Source organism: Elaeis guineensis, chromosome 13 (genome assembly GCF_000442705.2).
Source record: "Elaeis guineensis isolate ETL-2024a chromosome 13, EG11, whole genome shotgun sequence".
In the NCBI taxonomy this organism is placed as follows: Eukaryota; Viridiplantae; Streptophyta; class Magnoliopsida; order Arecales; family Arecaceae; genus Elaeis; species Elaeis guineensis.
In genome coordinates, this window is record NC_026005.2 from 10,163,806 (window position 1) to 10,182,138 (window position 18,333).

The 18,333-nt window shown below is 36.4% G+C and overlaps 1 protein-coding gene, 1 non-coding gene and 2 pseudogenes across 2 annotated transcripts; 1 reads left to right on the forward strand and 3 right to left on the reverse strand.

Annotated features, from left to right (window-relative positions):
• Positions 1–1,360: 1,360 nt before the first annotated feature.
• On the reverse strand, positions 1,361–2,942 carry LOC105037360 (glutathione S-transferase U9-like; annotated as a pseudogene).
• A 3,105-nt stretch (positions 2,943–6,047) lies between these two features.
• TRNAL-CAG (transfer RNA leucine (anticodon CAG)) lies at positions 6,048–6,128 on the reverse strand. The gene has a single exon. It is a non-coding gene; the product is annotated as a tRNA-Leu (tRNA).
• Positions 6,129–6,275: 147 nt separating this feature from the next.
• On the forward strand, positions 6,276–8,763 carry LOC105056743 (pentatricopeptide repeat-containing protein At1g74600, chloroplastic-like; annotated as a pseudogene).
• Positions 8,764–8,994: 231 nt separating this feature from the next.
• LOC105056744 (protein FEZ) lies at positions 8,995–12,073 on the reverse strand. Its single transcript, XM_010939052.4, has 3 exons — positions 11,182–12,073; positions 10,002–10,303; positions 8,995–9,894 (listed from the first exon to the last, which is right to left on the reverse strand). Exons 1-3 carry the CDS (start codon positions 11,360–11,362, stop codon positions 9,160–9,162), a joined length of 1,218 nt encoding a protein of 405 aa, XP_010937354.1. The 5' UTR covers positions 11,363–12,073; the 3' UTR covers positions 8,995–9,159.
• Between the last annotated feature and the right edge of the window lie 6,260 nt (positions 12,074–18,333).

Below are 18,333 nucleotides of genomic sequence, written 5' to 3' on the forward strand. Positions count from 1 at the left end.
TCATGCAATAGTAATGAACTTGGCTAAAATGTATGTGACCGCACATGTAACTCTCTTCAGGTGCTACATTAGTTGCAAGTGTCGAAACCTAAATAGTGTCTGAGTTATATCCCAGGGTCACACATGGAGTCACTAATTTGAGTGGCCACTAAGGATGTTTGCAAGTGCTAAGGAATTTTGATTAAGGGCAGTGGGAATAAATCCGGTCCAAATCTTCTGCAAAGAATAGGAAATGAGCTTGGGTCCCCAAGGAATGTCGGCAAATATGCTCTTATCTCAGTGGTGGCAGGCAACAATTGACTACCCGGCAAACTATATGGCTATGTCATGTTGCAGGAGGGAGTTTGTTGGTTTGAAATTGACTCCGGACTGGTTCGCTATGAATTACTTGGAGTTGCCATACTTCCACAACTTTTGACTCTGTTCGAACCCATGTACTACTCAACTTTGTTCAGCTAGATGCTACACTAGCTAGGGTTTAGATCTCATCCGAGACTTAATGGTTAAACTCTTAACTCTGAATGTAATTGGTTCAAGTAGCTAAAGACTCGAGCTCAATTCAATTCAAAATACTTAAATTTAAAATTTGACTTAAAATTAATCAAATCTTAATATTTAAGCTTGAACTTGATCCAATTATATATACATGCATGTATGTATGCATACATATATATATATTATATATATATATATATATATATATATATATATATATATATATATATATATATATATATATATATATATATAAAGCAATACACAAGATTAACTCAACACGTATATTAACTGAGCCATATTCAAGTTTGAGTTTGAGTTCGAATTCGAGTCGAGTATTTTGCTTCTCTAATTTGATTCGAAATAACTATTTGAGCTTTTCGAGCTCAATAAAAATCGAGTTGAGTCGAGCTTGGATCTTAGCTCATTTGCACCTCTTGACCAAAATATATAGATATATTTATACATACGCATGTATACAGACACACATAAGTTAAACTAATGTGATTGTCACAAATTAGATAGGATTTGTTCTCATTCCATAAAATTTATACGTCTTTGATCTTCTTCCATTGCTCTCAACACTCCCCAAATTTGCCCTCCTCAATAACTTGGATGCAAGCTAGCCCTCAACTATCCAAATTATAGGAATTTTTGTCAAGTAATTTCTATGCCAAAAAGTAGAAAATCAAGGCTAGCCCTTGTAACTTTTTAAGTTTTTTTGTTTATTTTATAAATTCAGAAACGGCAACACTCCCCATATCCCCCCCATCAACACACATTGCAACACAGCCCATGTTAAAGGCTGAAACAAAAATATAATGATCACTGCTCAAAGAGCATAGACCTGTTATCATTAGAATAATAATATTTCAATTCATCTAGCACCAAAGCAAAACAATGTTCCCATACAAGCTCAAACATAATTACATTAAGGCCACAAACAATTCAGAGGAACCATCAAGCTCCCGATGATGCTGAAGCCTTCTCTCTCATAGCTCGTAAAAGCTCCTGCAACATGGCATCAGGAATTGCTGTTTCTTTGACCACATCAAGGTCCACATAAGCATCCATGCAAGAGCTCAGGAGTGGTGTCCTCTCCTTTTCTATAATTTTCACATCAGTAAGACCTTCCAGGTACTTCAATCCATCATGCAATGGCCCAAGGATCACAGCGAGAAGGCCGGGCCTCTCCCCATTGATAAATGGTCCTCCAGTAAACAAATCATTCAGGATTCCATCGTCCAATGTGCTCAGGTTCTCAATAAGGTCCTGGATTGCCTTCTGTTGTTCCTCTCCTTTGGTGTTTTGAATAGCATAGGTGCCAAGCACCAGCTGCAGCAGCAAAATCTCTTGTTAGAGTAATGATTTGTTTTTCCATCCAAAGAAAAATCTAAAGTTATTGCATCCTTCTTGCCCATTATACAAGTTTTGTGCAGGCAATCAAAACAAATAAACTTAGAAATTAAAAATTCCCGCAGGCACGTTACCATTAGTCATATGTAGTCACTCTTGGGGTGGAAATCCACGGGTGATTGTAATGGTCTGTGTGCAAAGACAAGTTTAAATAATTCATATTTGGATATTAAGCTTGTTTTAGTTAATAAAAATCCCTATGGTAACCTAGAAGTTTCAGAGTCACATGAAAGCATATGCGCAATGGAACACGTTGACTGAAACCAATCCAAAACAAACATCTGTGTCTTAGAACTGGACCAAATGATAAGGTTTGGGCTGGTAATCTCCTCTGCCTCAAAAATTGAACTTATTTATTCTTAGGAATTGGAAACCAAAAGTCAACTAGGTTCGGATTTACCAACTCAATTTGGTTTTAGGACTACCATCCCTATAAAATACAGCTAACAACTCTATATGAAAAAAAAAATGCTTAACATCACTGCTCCACTAATCGATACCGATGTTGGAGTCAATTAATGTTGATTTAGAATTCATAGAAAGATTAAATTGCACCAAGACATGGTCATAAATAATCCACCCTTGTGCATCAAACCAGTCCCCAATTGCCATATAGTCTGCATAATGAATGTAGTGATTGATGGGATAAATAACACTGATGCTAGATGCATATACACATGCTCCATGCTAAAGAAAAGGGGAAAAAGATAGAAGAATTAGTAACTTTTGCAATGGTGGTACCTTTTGGCAGACAAAATCAGCCCAAAAACGGACTTTAGATCTCTTGTAAGGATCCTCTGGGAGCAAAGGAGGGTCCTTCCAAGTGTCATCAACATACTCCAGAATGACTGCTGACTCGGCTACTGGCTTTCCATCCACTACCAGAAGTGGCACCTTCTTGTAAGCAGGGTTAAGCTCAAGAAGCGCCTGGCTCTTGTTCTGGAGGTCCTCTTCCACGTACTCGTAAGCTTAAGAGCATGGTGGACCATGGTGGTGTACCCATACAACTTCACCTCCTTCATTTCTCCCATTGCTATGGCTTCTCCCATCCCAATCTCCAAGAGCCTACCACATATGAAGCGTGAAGCACAGAACATCTAATAGAAATTAATAAGAGTTTTTGTGTTACCTGTCTTGATCCTAGTTGCCAATCCCGTGGATTAAACTTCTCATTTGAAAAAGTATAATCGGTCTCCTTTTTCGGTCTTTTTTTTTTTTTCTGGCCCACCGGCTGTTATTCTGTAAAATAATTAAATTTAAAAGTTTGCATTAGAAGCCAAAAGAAGAGTCATTTCTTTATCCAAAGGACTTGATGAAATAATTCATTTTTTATAGTTTAATAAGTTGCGACATGTCATCATGATAATGGTGGAAGGTTTGGAGAAATTTCAAGATGATCATTATTCAAACAAATCACATATCTATTATAATGTTATTTGATCTTATATCTAATATAAAAAGACTTCAAAGAGATACTGGAAGAAGAGATTAAGTCATCTTGTTCGGTGTGTTATTGCTGATACCAACATATTAATTTCCAGAGACATCTTAGTTTATATAAGCCAAGTTAGTAAAAATCTCATATATATATATATATATATATATATATATTAAGTCATCTTGATCGGTGTGTTAATGCTGATACCAACATATTAATTTCCAGAGACATCTTAGTTTATATAAGCCAAGTTAGTAAAAATCTCATATATATATATATATATATATATATATATATATTATAACAGCTGTTAGCAAAGTTGGTTGGCACCTCATTTATAATTTATAAGTGTTTATTTTCAATGGACAAGACTCATCAATATAGAAACTACAGCTCTTTTGAAAACCGTGAAGGAGTGGATTTCCACAGTAGACCATAGATTATCTAATTTTTTTTCCTCCATCTACCCTCCTTAATACATGTCTTATCTTTCATTTAATATCTTTCTCCTCCTTGACAAACACACGGGTATTTCATCCCATTTCTTTCGTCCTAAGTATCAAATTATCTATGGTCCACTTTGGACCAGGTCCATTTGATAATTTCTCCAAGAAGCATGCAGTGACTTCTATCGAGTGATAAGAATACCTAATAAATTTGGGAGTCATTTCAAGCTCGCTTTCTAGCTTGTGGCCGCGGATGTTGTTTTCAAGTTGATATTATATTTTATATATATTGTCAAGCATAGATGTATTCCTCAATTCTACCTCTCTTCCTCGCTACATTAAGTTTCGTTCGCATGAAATTTTTTTTTAAAAAAAAATTATTTTTTAAAAAATTATTTTTTAAAAATAAAATTTTGACATATTTAATTGACGATGAAAAAATAATTTATTGCAGAATAATTTATATTTAATTAAATATTTATTTTTTTAAAAAATTATATAAAATATCTATTATATCCTTAGTAGATATAAGATCATATATTTTTGCTCTTAAACTTTATATAAATATTAATATTATATTTATATTAATATAAATATAATATTAATATATCATAATATAACATTAAATCATAATAATTTATTATGTTAACATAATACTAATATATATTAATATTTTAATATAACAAATTTATTAATGTAGATATAAATATAATATTAAATATAACATTATATTAATATAAATATTATATTAGTGTAAATATTAAAATATAATTATTATTATAATATTAATATTAATGATTATATTTATATAAATATTAGGATAATATTAATATAATATTATATCATGTTGGTGTGATCTCCAACATATCACTATTCAGTATTTCATTCCAATCATTCATTGATATTTTATAAAATCTTTGCCGTAGATCTTAAAAAAATATTTTTAGAAAGAAAAAAATATCATCAATTTTTATCTCATGAGAAGTGCTAAGACCCATCTTCTCTATAAATTTTTACTTTCCATAAAATATCAAAAATATTTTTTTATGAAAAAAATTTTCTACCATCTCCTCTTAAAATTTCAACCAAAGAACAGGCCTTCTGTTACTTCTCGAGAATTGTCTCCTCCTTCTTCCACTTCCCGTGAATCAAACGAGCTCTAAGATTATTGTCAATGAGAAAAGTCAACGGGTTTGCGGCTGAAAAGGTAATTTAAAAGCTCTAGCTGTAGGTCAGCCAACACGTTACTGCCCTGCTAAAAAAACAAAATTATGCTTGCACGTAATATGAGCGCTTCTCTTTTTTCCTTTCCGAGAGAAAGCAGGGTGATCCCTGAAAGTATAATATGCATATGGGTATAGGGATTCGATGGTCAAGACTCACCTGGACCTTCAATTTCTTAAGCTAAATGGTGGGAGCATTTTAAAGCAACATTTGCATTTCATTTCCTCCATATAATTGTCTAAAATGACCATATTGTTCACAATTGATCCTGTGACTAGTTTCAAAACATTCAACATTTGTGTAATTTTATGCATTATTAAATCTCTCTCTCTCCCTCTCTCTCTCTCTCTCTCTCTCGTTGGAGCAAATGTATTATATAACACTTGTGCAGACACATCCAGTGGAGCCTAAGAACAAGATCTCCCCAATTAGTGCTGCTGTACAAGAAATAGACTCTCAAGTGGCACCTCCAGAATATGTGTGGATCTCTTCATTATTAATAGAACATGTTGTTATCATTATTTATTGTTTTCTTCAGTGTGAGTTTTATATATATTTTTTTTTCTTATCATTTACTATCTTATGATTCTTTAAATTGCTTGTTAATTTGCTAAATGATGTGCATTTACTGTATTTTCTTGTATTTTTCCAATGCCAAAAAAGAGGAGCTAAAAAGGTCCCCCAAGAAAAGAAAGGATGTAATTGGCTGAAGGATGTAAATCATCAGTCTTTTGTAAATCATTTTATTATTTATTAACAAAATTACTTTCTTTCTTTTTTAAACACATGCTATTTATCCTATTAAGAAAGGTCTAAATTAAAAATAAAATTTCAAAACGTTAAAAATTAAATATAAGACAAAAATAAAAAAAAAATCAAATAAAAATATATGTCAAGAATGGGATATTATGACTTTTTAATCAAAATAAAATAAAAGTTTTACTTTTTAAAAAAATAAAATTAAAAATTTGATTAAAAAAGAATGAATAAAAAAAAACATAGAAAATCTTTTGAAAAATAGACATCCATGTCAAGAATGGGATTCGAACCCATGCCCTTTCGGACCAGTACCTGAAACTGACGCCTTAGACCAACTCGGCCATCTTGACTAGCTAATTTTCCGTTAATGTCTGTTGGAAAGTCTATATCTTGACACTTTCTCGCACCCCTACCTTGCCTTTCCCTCGCAAAAATCTTACCAGATCCTTGCATTGGTTGCACGAGAAATCTGGCTTTCATCTGTCCTCATCCCATCAATGGCCATCCAAAATGCCAAAACTAACGATGCCCATATTATAAATGCACTTCCTTCCCGATCAAACACCTCCGGCCACCAACCGCCTCGCTGAGGCCCACCGCGAGGCTGGTTCTGTTTTCGATGCACTCCAAGTGCTCGGCAAAATTTCGAACCCAAATCTCATCTCATGGAACCTCATGATGTCATGCTACCTTCAGATTTCTCGTTTTGAGAATCTCTTAGAACTTTCAGAGACATGCGTTCGTATGGATTCAAGCCGAATCAGTTCACTTGCTGAGGTGTGATCAACGCTTGCGCTGCGTCAACAAACCTTGAATTTGGCGAGCAGATATACTTGCTTATCCTGAAAAAGGGGTTCCTTTCCAATGGCTATGTTTGTACTGGGCCGATATATTAGTTTGCGAAAAGTAATAGTTCCAGTGATTCTTTAAGAGTGTTCTCCTAGAAAGCCAGCTCAAATGTGTTTGTTGGAATGCTGTCATTGCTGGGGCAGTTCAAAATAAGGCGATGACATGGTCATTGCTGGACTTTTCGGTTGGATGGTCAATGGGTTTTTTGTGCCAAATTGTTTTGCTTTCACGAGTGTTTTATGCTTTTGTGCTGCGGCTGCAGAATTAGAGGTGGATATGCATGGTCATTCGATGTGATGATGGAGATGACATCTTTGTGGGAACTTCTATCTTTGATCTATATGCAAAATGTGGTGATATTGATGCTGTCATGAAGGAATTCTCACACATGCCGGTTTGCAATGTGATTTCTTGGACCGCTGTTATTACTTGTTGTTCAGAAGGAGGCTATTGATGCTGTGGTATTTTTTGAAGATATTTTACAAACTGGCATGGAAATAAACAAGTTTACTCTTACCATTGTACTCCTTGCCTGTGCCAAGTCTTTGATGACAAAAGGAAAAATACAAGTCCATTTCTTGATTCTGAAGACTGGGTTGTATATGGATTCTGTGCTCAAAGATGCTTTGATCAGCACATATGCAAAAATTGGGTATATTCAAATGTCTGAAAATCTGTTTGAGGAGACTGGTACAGTGAAAAGCCCAGGTACCTGGTGGGCTACGTCTCTGGCCTTGCTGAGCAACATAATTTGATAAGACCAATTAAAGTCTTTGGGAGGATTCTCTAAGAAGGTCTACAAAACCTGATAAAAATGCAGCTCTGCTGCTGTTATCATTGTTGACTGGATAGATTTTGGGAGACAAATACATTCTTATGTCACAAAAGCTGGCTCAGTGGTTGATGTGCTTCCGGATAGTGTGCTCTTCACTATGTCCTCCGAATGTGGCAGCATAGAACTAGTTCTTCAAACAAATGCAAGAAAGAGATAGAGTTTCATGGTCATAAATAATTTCTGTATTTGCTGGACATGGTCATGCAGAGATAAGGTTTTTCAGTTATTCAGAGATATCGAAGCTATCAAACCCGATGAAATGACTTTAGCTGCTGTTCTTACAGCTTGCAATGGTCACTGTGACTTTATGAAAGGGAAAGAAATTCATGCGCATGGTATTCGTATCAGACTTGGGGCTGGTACTCTTATTGGCAGTGCTCTCATGTCAATGTATTCCACATGCAAAAATCTAGTATCTATAAGAAGAGTCCTTGATGGTTGTTTAAGGAAAGATTAGGTCATGTGGTCATCCTTAGTCTCAGGGTATACCACAAATGGGTATAGTGATGAGGCACTGTCACAATTCCAGTGTGTGGTGCTTGCTGGTTTTGAAAATAGACCACTTTATGTGCTCATCATTCCTTTGGGTGTGTGCTAACATATCAAGGGTGGTTTTGGATAAGCAACTAGATGCTTATGCAATCAGCCTAACTTTCTATCTTTCAGTGCTCAACATATGGCAAATCTTTTGTGATTCTTTTAGAGTTATTGATGAAATGGAAAACCCTATTTTAGTAAAATGGATGGATATGTTCAGCATTAAAGTGGTTTAGAATCTCTGAAAATCTTTGAGCAAAATGAGAAACAAGGAATAAAACCTGACTCTGTGACACTAGATAGTGTTGTATCAGCCTGTAGCCATGATGGTTTACAGGAAGAAGACTTTTGCTATTTTAATTCTATGAGCACTGATTATGGGATTGTACCAGAAGCTGATCGCTATGCATTCATGGTTGATTTACTTGGTCAGTCTGAAAGACTTAAAGAGGCTGCAGATTTCATTGACAGGATTCCTACAGAACCCGATTATGATTATGATTAAAATAACAGAGGTTCCCAGCTGCTGAGCTGACAATATGACAGGGATTTTACACATAAAGTTCTTGATAATTTACTTTTCAAGAAGTGTGGAGCCATAATTTTAAATTGTGAGGTGAGATTGAAGCAACCAAATAATGGTAGCACTGCATCCAAATGCGGCATCATGTGGAATTTAGCACTTTATGCTGGCCTGAGGCACTTAATTTCTGTACTTCTTCGAGATCTTTCAAGCTTTGAATACATACCTCTAGTGGCACGGGCTTTGAATTCTCTTCTTAAATTAAAAGTTGTACCAAGCCATTTATTCTACATGTCAAGTGAAAAAAAAAAAAAAGAAAAAACTAAAGAGGAATTAAACACTTGGTAGTCTACTGATGTGTTGCCCTGTTATCTGGCTGTGTTGGCAGATGGTTTGTCGAAACACAAGATGATTATGAAAATAATATGAACTTCAAAAATACAAACATTAATATAATTGTTTGAAGGCTTAATATATTTGAAGACTAAATCTAACCACAGTTTTCTTCTCATTCTGTTAGCTTTGCTGTTAACAGGCATGTCTCCGAAGATGTACATTATCACTTAATAACTCGATTTTTTTTCATGCTAACAGTAATGCTAACAGATGAAGGTGACTCACTTTATGCTAGATCTAATTAGTTATAGCACTTGTATGTGGAGTAAGTCTTTGGCATCTCACTGGGACACGGTGGAGAGTCCCATTCCAAGTTGGGCTTCCACTCATCAGAAAGATTTGATGGCAGACTGAAGGGAAAGCTGATGGTCTTCACAGCTCCCCACTGATTGTTGCTAACGTTACATGTATTGGCAGTCTTCTTTGTAGACATTTCTTCTTCCCCACTTCCCAAGCTTGAGCTCATCTCTAATGGTAAGTCAACCGTGATTCCATTAAACTGCTGCGGCTGTCCAAAACCTATGCTTTCAGAGGCTTTCTCAACATCACCAAGTATCGTGGGGGATATGTTGAGAAGCATTGCAGCCACATCCACTGGGCACTTGGATGGCATTGACACTTCAGCTGGTGAGAACATGAAGCTGGTGGGTATCTCTGCACCCGAAACAGGAAGGAACTGTGATGGTTTGCAGCCGATCAGGTCCATGGGCTTATAGGAGGTAAAATCCAAAGGAGAGTAACCCATAGTACAGGCCTGCTGCTGAATGCTATTGTTACAGCCAAATTGGATTGCAGACCCAACTTCAGTCGTCCGTGAACTATTCTCTGAAGCAAACTGAGTTCGCTGTGCAGTATGTGAAACAGAAAACAAATCTTGGTCATTGGTCTCAGGTAATGGCGATACCCAAGAATGAGATAGTGCCCTCTGTGCCATAGAATTAGTCTTCTTGAAGATCCTACAGATCGCCCATGAGTCCTGTTTATGACACCAAGAAGGGTCAGTTTATTTCAGAGATATTTTTTTTTTTAGAGAAGAAGAAGAAGAAGAAGAAGAAGAAGAGAAGAGTTAAATGAACTCCTCACGTTGGCTGGAATATTTTTGTCCAGAGGCCTTTTGGGCAGTGATGGATCTGAAAGGGAAGGCAACCTGAACTCATGCATCATCCAGTCAGTCTTGATTCCTTTGGCAGCTCTTCCCTTGTAGAAGACTAGAGACTTCTTCAGGCCTATGCATTTGGTTCCTTCTGAGGAGTAGATAGGCCTGTCTGTTCCTGTGGCTTTCCAAAATCCAGCTCCTGTGACTCTGTTTGGCCTGGTGCTGTTCCTATATTTCCTGTCCCTCGGGCAGTAGAAATACCATTCCTTCTCCCCGGTGGTTGCCAGCTCTTCTCGGTAAGAAAGCATAGAATAAAGTGTGTTGTAGTAAGTAAAGAAGCAGCAGTCATTTATGATTTACTTTATCATCATGCAATAATGCAGAAGAAAAGACCTCCCCACTTATTCTTAAGAGCAGATAAAAAACTATGCAAAACTGACAACGGAAGAGAATATGGAAGAGGAGTTTCTCTTTGCTACATGTTATTGGAGAAACCAAAAATCAAGTTATTTTTTGTTATCTTAAATTCTAGAAAGACAGTTGAAGGAGAAAGTTTTTTAAATCTGTCTGAGGGTAAGAGACACTAGTATTATCACTCTGATACCATATCTTGACTAATGACATGCTTCTCCAGAGGTAGCATTTTCATTATATTGACTGAAAACAACCCTGAATAAAAGATGAAATGCAAGGGTATATCTGTTTTGCTGTAGCTGAGTTCTGAACTGAAGTGAACATATTGCTGAGGAACTTGAGAAATTTGAAAGACCAAACAAATGAGATGATAGAAAACTTAAACCTTGGAACCTGAGAACTGATAAAATATCCGCAAAATTTTAAGAAAACGTATAAACTAAAGTTGAAGACTGCTACTCATAAGACGACTGAAAAGAAAAATTATTTACTGCTTGGTGGTTCCAAAGTAAGGCGTGAAGAACAGGGATACAATACTTACACCTCAGAAAAAGAGAGAGAGAGAGAGAGAGGTGTATAATATCAAAGGAAGTTCATTTAGTTTCTAGCAATCAGAAAAACAGCTGAACGCGGTGCAAAAACCAGATTATAATGAAAAAGAGGACAAATAGATAACAAGATATTGAAAAGTTGGGGAAGCTTTCCTTCTACCATAAAAGAAATGAGGAATAGTTCAGATATATAGTCGCTTACTTGGAAGATCCCATGGATCATACTTGTAGATATCCAGTTGCCTGATAAGCTCAATGGAGAGAGGTCTTTGCTGAATTTTTCTCTTCAAATAGAACCCCACTAGCTCTTCATCAGTAGGATGAAATCGAAAACCGGGCAACATCACTTCATCTCCCTTGTCCATATCATTTCTCTCATCCATAACTCTTTAGCTTCTTTCTTCTTTTATCGCAGAATGATGTTAGTACCCACCTAGAGAAGAAGAGAGATGCTGCAGATGTTTTCCTATCCCTTCAAACAGAAGCACTCTAGGGTTTTATGAATCTAAATTGCATGGTTTAGACCTAGTACAGTAACCTATAAATGGAACCACATCAGCTAAAGAAAAGCATGCAATAGAAAATAAGATTGACTCACTCAAGGGACTCAAAAACGACACCACAATAAAGACCTAAAATACAGCATAAATCTGGTTCTGGAATCTAAAAAATACACAAAATCTTTCTTCTTCACAATAACAGTCACTAGTTCATTTCAGGTAAACTCGTTAAAACCTAAACATGACTCACAGGTCCTTATCTTCAGAAAGATGCTAACAATGGAATGACTTAATCCCCTGACAAGACTACAATATTTTCTGCCAGTCAAATCATGATAGCGAGCATGATTAGAATGAGATTCTATAGATCTGAACAAGAACCGCTAATGGAAACCTCAAGAACTACAAAAAATAAGAAAAGCTGTCTGAGAAGACCTATGGCATGAACTATGTGAAGAGCTCAAGAAACCCAGCTCATAGTTCATTTAGTTCAATGCTCTCTTGTGCTTCCTCTGAAGGGTTCCCCCTCCGAATGTCCGGCTTATCTTTCGGGCCTTCGGCGTTGGTCGAGGAAGAAGCTTAAGCAGTGCTTTTATAAACATAATCCAGCTTCTTATAACAATCACCGAGAAGCCTGAGTCAGAACAATAATTTTATTATTTTGAATAAAAGACTCTTTCACTCCCTCCCTCCTTGAATCCATTAGACTAGTTTAATCCAGATGAAGGGGATCTCGAAAAGACAAGTTTAGCAGCTTATGGGGATAATCAATCCTTTTCTTTTCACACTTATAATATTGAATCCATGGAGTTGATGTAAATCTTTTAAGCAAATCAAGAGAAGGCTAGCTTCTAGGCAAGTCCATTTTATAGTCTTTGTTAAATTATTTTTGTGTGTGTGAGAACTGAACACTTCCCAACACTTTAAGAAACTTCAAATGGTTATGTATATTCAATCCCAAGAATCTGAAAAATTCTTCTGATATCCCCTTTTCTATATGGATTTCTCTCTATATATATATATATTCCTTTGTCTCTCCTGATCCAAAAATCCCATCCCATATCAATCCTTATTCCCTTTCAGATACATGCCCTCTGCTTGTCAGTGTATATTTTGGGATCTTATGGAGATTCCTTTACTGTCAAATTTAAAACGAGAAAAAACAAAATGCATACAAATTGGTGAGTCTCATGACTAAATTAATATTTGTGCTGGACAAATCCATTGGGCATCCATTGCTACTGTTTCACTTTCACACCCTTGAGACCTGAAGAAAATGAAATTAATGATATAATGACTACTTTGTCCCCGGGATTTTGGCAGCATATGGACCCTACCACGGCATGGCCACAAGTCCAGTTTGGGAACAATTTGGCCGGCAGTCTCTCAGAACTCAAACAATTCTCTCTCTCTCTCTCTCTCTCTCTCTCTCTCTAAAAAGGAAAAAAAAAATTCAAATAATTCTTAGAAAGTTCAAAAAGAAAGATGATTAAAATGAAAAAAAAAATCAAAAATAAAAACTATGAGTTATTGATATTATGTATTAATTTACATAATAACAAGCATGAAAGAAGCAAGAACAGTGAAAGCCTAGAAAGAAACTCTACCACCAGCAACAACAATTCACATCACTATTCACTAATATGTATTATATGGTACTTCTGATAGGCGTGGTGGATAACTTTTGAGTAACTTGTAAAATTCATAATCATCATATATCTCTTGATTAGTTTTTTCTTTCTCGGATTCAAAAGATGGAATCCTAAGTAGTTAGATATCAAGTTTGTTCAGACAAACTAGTACAATAATCAGCAACAAGGGATGGAACTTGATGAAAAGATAGTTTGAGGACAAAGTGTCCTCAAAATTCATGAATAAAATAAGAATATTTAATAATTTGGTGAATAACTTTACTATGCTTAGGAGCCCTTGGGAGCCAATGGGTTGATGTACAGAGGAGTAATTTGCCAATTTCTAGTATACTATTAGAATAGTGACAGCCCAGCTGGCTGAATTTGATTGATGAGGTCTGAGTGGATAGTGATTTCCCCTGTAGCATCATCCTAACGTGCAATTTACTGGTAGTAGTTTTAGAAACTTCTGTTCTTTAACTAATAGCTTTTTAAAAGTGACATATTTGTTGGATTCACAAATAAGTCTTGGTCTACGTGTGTGGACGGGCAGGTGCAGCCCTTTGGTGACTACTTCAGTGACCTTAACAATCAAAGATACTTTTTTTTTTTTTTAAGGCAAAAAACGGAAGCTTTATTCAACTTAGTCCACGGTTTCTTCATTCAAAAAAAAAAAAAAAAAAAAATGGAATGACCGTAACACACATTTTGTTGGGTGTGAAGATGGTCAAAACAATCATGAGAATGACCAAATGACCCAAATCATGCCTTGGATGAATGATAATGTGTCTATAGGAACACCACAGAATGGAGCCATTGATTCATGGCATTCATTTATATATCCCAGAAGGCCTTACTTTGAGCTTGATACAGAATATAATTTAAGATAGCCAAATGGACGAACTTCTTTTCCTTATTTTTGTTTTTCTACTGTTGTTTAATAATTTAATGAAATGTTGCTCAGGTCCTTGGAATCATAGATTTTTAGCAAACGTCATCACTTTTCAGAAGGTTAAGCCAATCGGTGAATTTAAGTATTAACTAATGCTCTGTCGCACTTATGAGCGAGCTTCTAAGATTGGAAAATGACAATAGGTAAACCTATCTGCAGCTAGATTTGCCTGCTAAGATTTCATGATATGTCTTTTCTTGCCTAAATCATTTCTAGCTGAGAATATTGTAGCAAAAGTTCTTAAAAGATTCGGTTTCAGAGTCATAATTGCTTGTCAACATATAGTAGATACTTTTAATTTGATTGATGATCCAATTTGCTATGTATCATTGAGCATATTGATAGCCCAATCACCACTCTTGTCGCACTATTAACTCTAAGAATATATGCTAGACTTCAACAATGTCCACATTGGACAACAAGGGTATTTGGGGGCCATAAAAGTTGGACAGGTGCACTTTGGTCATTAACAAAATATTGGTATTGGTAGGAAGATAAGCTTGGGTGATTGTGTGTTTTTTGTTCACTTAAAGACAAAGTTTTGGCCGTGTGAGCACAATTCAGCAGAAAGAGGAGGCTGTGAAGGACCCACATCCCATTATTTAAACCAATTTTTATGACCAAAGTTTCCTAACCATGTCTGCCATACTGCGAACAAGTGAAGAACCTTCTAATTAATGTGGAGAGGATAGTCGGGGTCAAATCTCTGCTTTGGGAGCCCAAATTCCATTGAAATTTCCCAAATTTGGCCCCTCGGTTTGAACCCCTCTTGTCTGTTCCTTGACCTTGGGTTGCACCCCCAAACCCACCCCAAGCGTGCAACCCAAGTTAAAAAATGGGTCAAACCCTTCAAAACCAAGCTTCTCCTCTCTTGGTATGTGAACACTAATCCCCCTCAAAGATGCCATGTTTCCAATGGAAACAACTCCATATTAAATTCTTTTTTATTTTGTGATTGCTCCATTGATTAATTTATCATGAGTAAGTTCTAATCTAATTACCTCGTAAATGAATTGTTTGAAGCCGACATTAGAATTTCAAAAACGTAGGACATACGTTTTAGGACAAAACATGGTTGTGTGCATTGACTGATGAAATGTTATTGGGTACCTTAATAGGTGACACGTACCCGAATTTCATGTGGGTCCACATAAAATACATAGTGATGACTTTTTTTTCCTCATTTTAAGAAATGATATTTTTATTGAGGGAGTTGGCAAAATAAGATTTATTTTATCGTTCTTGTGAAAATTAAGAAGAGTTTGCCATGTGTTTAAAATGTACCTTCCTACTCAACTTAAATAAAACAAGCTATTGTTTGCATATGACATTGCAGTTTTAGATAGTTGCTAGTCTAGCTACACCTAACTCGCCAACTCTTATATCGGAGATCAACAAAATTAACAAATAATTACGGCTGACCTATTGTTAATTTCAATAGGATATAAAATTTTTCCAAATCCATCTTTTTTAAATGCAAAATATGTGTTATTTTATCAATACTTGTACAGGAGACTTCACTTAGTCATGATCTAATGAGCCTGAACATTTTGGATAGTTGAGCTGAATAAATACTATAATAGATAGGAAGCTTGGAACTAAAGGGTTTAAGGACTATCAGGGGAATGAGATATTAAATTGTTAGGCTTCCAGGGAAGGTAGTAGGTCTTCATATTGCCTTCTAATAATGTAATACAGGAGTCATATGGTTAATCATGCACTAGTTTTTCCTTTCTTCATGTCTTAAAGGTGCCCATGGATAGTCAAATATACATTTATTCTGAAAAGCAAACAAGATCTTGTAGATGTTGAATTTATTAGACCTTATGGATGTTTTTTATAATCCATCAAAGGAATTCATTTGTAGATGTTTTTTAATACATAAAAAGTAAGTGGCTAATGGCAGCATTACTTCAAATTATGTGATGCAATCTCCATAAGTGACCTTTCAGTGTGACACATATGCCTCTCTACTTGCTTAGATTAGGTACCCTTACATGAGCTGGATTTTTGCTATACTTGAGGATAGTATCATGCATGTAACCATGTCAGCATTAAAATAATTCCTCCATGCACCTATGTCATCATTAAAATGGTTTGCATGCTTAAGGTTTTTGAGCAACTGATAATGTCATGATTAACATATTCAAGTTACACTTGAAGGCCATTGGTCACCACATATCCATCAGCTTTCCTCTACCTCTATTTGAAGTGGAATGAGCTGCCTGATTGGCTTCTATACAGATATACATATAACTCAGAGTACAAGCCATTTTTGTAAGGAAAAACTTGATACTAAACATCATGTTAGTAGTTTATTAGGGGGAAATTATTTGTTAAGTTGTTGATCTGAAGAAGCTTTGCATGAGAAGATGATGCTATTGTACAGTAAATGTGATGTTTGAGAAATGGATGGCATATGACTTAGAAGACTGTATGCATATGGTTCTGCAATATGAGCATTGGGGTACTACAATATGTGCATGAAAGTCTTCAGTCTTTAAATTCTTATGTACTTCCCATCTGCTTGAAGTTGTGAATTTGATGGTGAAGTCTACAGTTTTATAGTACTTAATGTGAGAAAAACCATACACGTTTCTGATGTACGAACTAAATTTCACCATCTTCTAGCAAATGTATTGGGAAGAAAAACATATCCATCATTTTTTTTTAGTTCATTTTATGTCTCATTAACTCCCCCAAACGCCAAGAGTTAATGCATGAATGCTTCCAATTCACTCAAACATCCTTGGGTCTATTTGCACCTGAAAACCACTTAATTTAAAAATCACCACCACGCAATAGTTTATGATACTTTGTTCCACATGATACCCCAGTTGCCATCTCATCACTTCCATGATAAGCTACAAACCAGAGCATCATTTTCCTTGAATGACAACTATGATAAAGATGGGGCCTGCACTCAACAAAAAATAAAACAAAACAAAACTCTAAGCTTGATTGGATTTATGGATTTATATGCCGCCGAATATAATAAGAGAAACTGGAGATGATGAACAGCCACGTAGCCGCCATTTGTAGTCTAGACTTTTTTCTCTCTTTCAGCATACAATATCAATATGACAAGTGGTTAACTTCATTGGAAATAATGGTTCCCAAAATTTAATTTGAAAGTGATGTGTTGTTATACACGAAGTTGGCTGCATAATGCTTTTACTTCTATATTTCTGCATCTTGTTAGCCAGTCGGCCTGTAGGTATGTGGCTCCTTCTTCCTTTCTGTCTTTTCAGTAACATGGTTCATTAGCTCCTTTGGAAACATAAGAATTAAGAAGAAGAATAATAAGAAAACCAATAAAAGGGGCTTCATTGCTTGTACATCATTGAATCATTGATTCTTCACTTCCAATATTTGCCTAACCAACCCTGTAATTTACATGATTTAGCACAAATTCACCATAAATCTCCGATGTGAAAAATTCAGAGTCTCTAATTAATAGCTTTCTTTCAACAACTACTCTTCATATCCAAGATTTGCCGTACCATACCAAACTGGCCGGTACACCCCATTTCGTATCGGATCGATGGAAAACTGATACGATTCGGTCGGTAAAATCGGTACATCGGCGGTACCGAAGAAAAAAGAACGGAAAGTGAGAAAGAGAGAAAGAGGGGAGGGGAGGGAGGAGGGAGCCGTCGGAGGCCAACGGTGGCCGGCTGCGGCCGTCGGAGGACTTTCGAGCTCCGTATCGTCCGACAGAACTTTCAAGAGAGCAAAAGAGAGAGAGCGCTCGGAGGAGGGGCGGGGAACCTACCGGACGGATGGTGCCTCCATTGCGAAGCTTCCGGTGGCCGGCGAGTCGACGCCGACGGCCTGAGGGCGGTCGAGCGGGCGGAGCCCCTCCGCGGCTCCATCCCCTTCTTCTTTTTCGAAACAAACGATATGTGTTTCGATTTTTTTTTTTAATTTTAAACTTATGAAGTCGGCAACTGGGTTGCCGACTTAAAAATTTTTTGAAAAAAAAAACAAAAATCGTGAAGCAGCAAATCGTTTGCCGATTTCACTTAAAATCGTATTTTTTAAAAAAATTTGCGAAACAGGGGCGATGCTCCTGTTTCATGCCTGCGGCGCCGCGTGCGTGGACTGCGCCCTCCGACAGCCACGGCGGCCAGTCGGAGGCCGTCCGGCGGCTCCGCCGACTCCTTCCCTTTCTTTTTTTTCTTCCTCTTTTTCTCTCTATTTCTTTCTTTTTTTTCTTTCGATTCGGATCGTCGGTTCGGTACGGTATGAAACCATATCGAATCGTACCG

What these genes read in the sequence shown, in the direction of transcription:
- LOC105056744 (XM_010939052.4), bottom strand. Translation starts at nt 11,362, where the DNA reads ATGGATGAGAGAAATGATATGGACAAGGGAGATGAAGTGATGTTGCCC. An exon ending in TGATCCATGGGATCTTCCAA is followed by an intron (nt 10,304 to 11,181) that starts GTAAGCGACTAT and finishes CTTACCGAGAAG; the next exon opens with AGCTGGCAACCACCGGGGAG. An exon ending in ACAAAAATATTCCAGCCAAC is followed by an intron (nt 9,895 to 10,001) that starts GTGAGGAGTTCA and finishes TGTCATAAACAG; the next exon opens with GACTCATGGGCGATCTGTAG.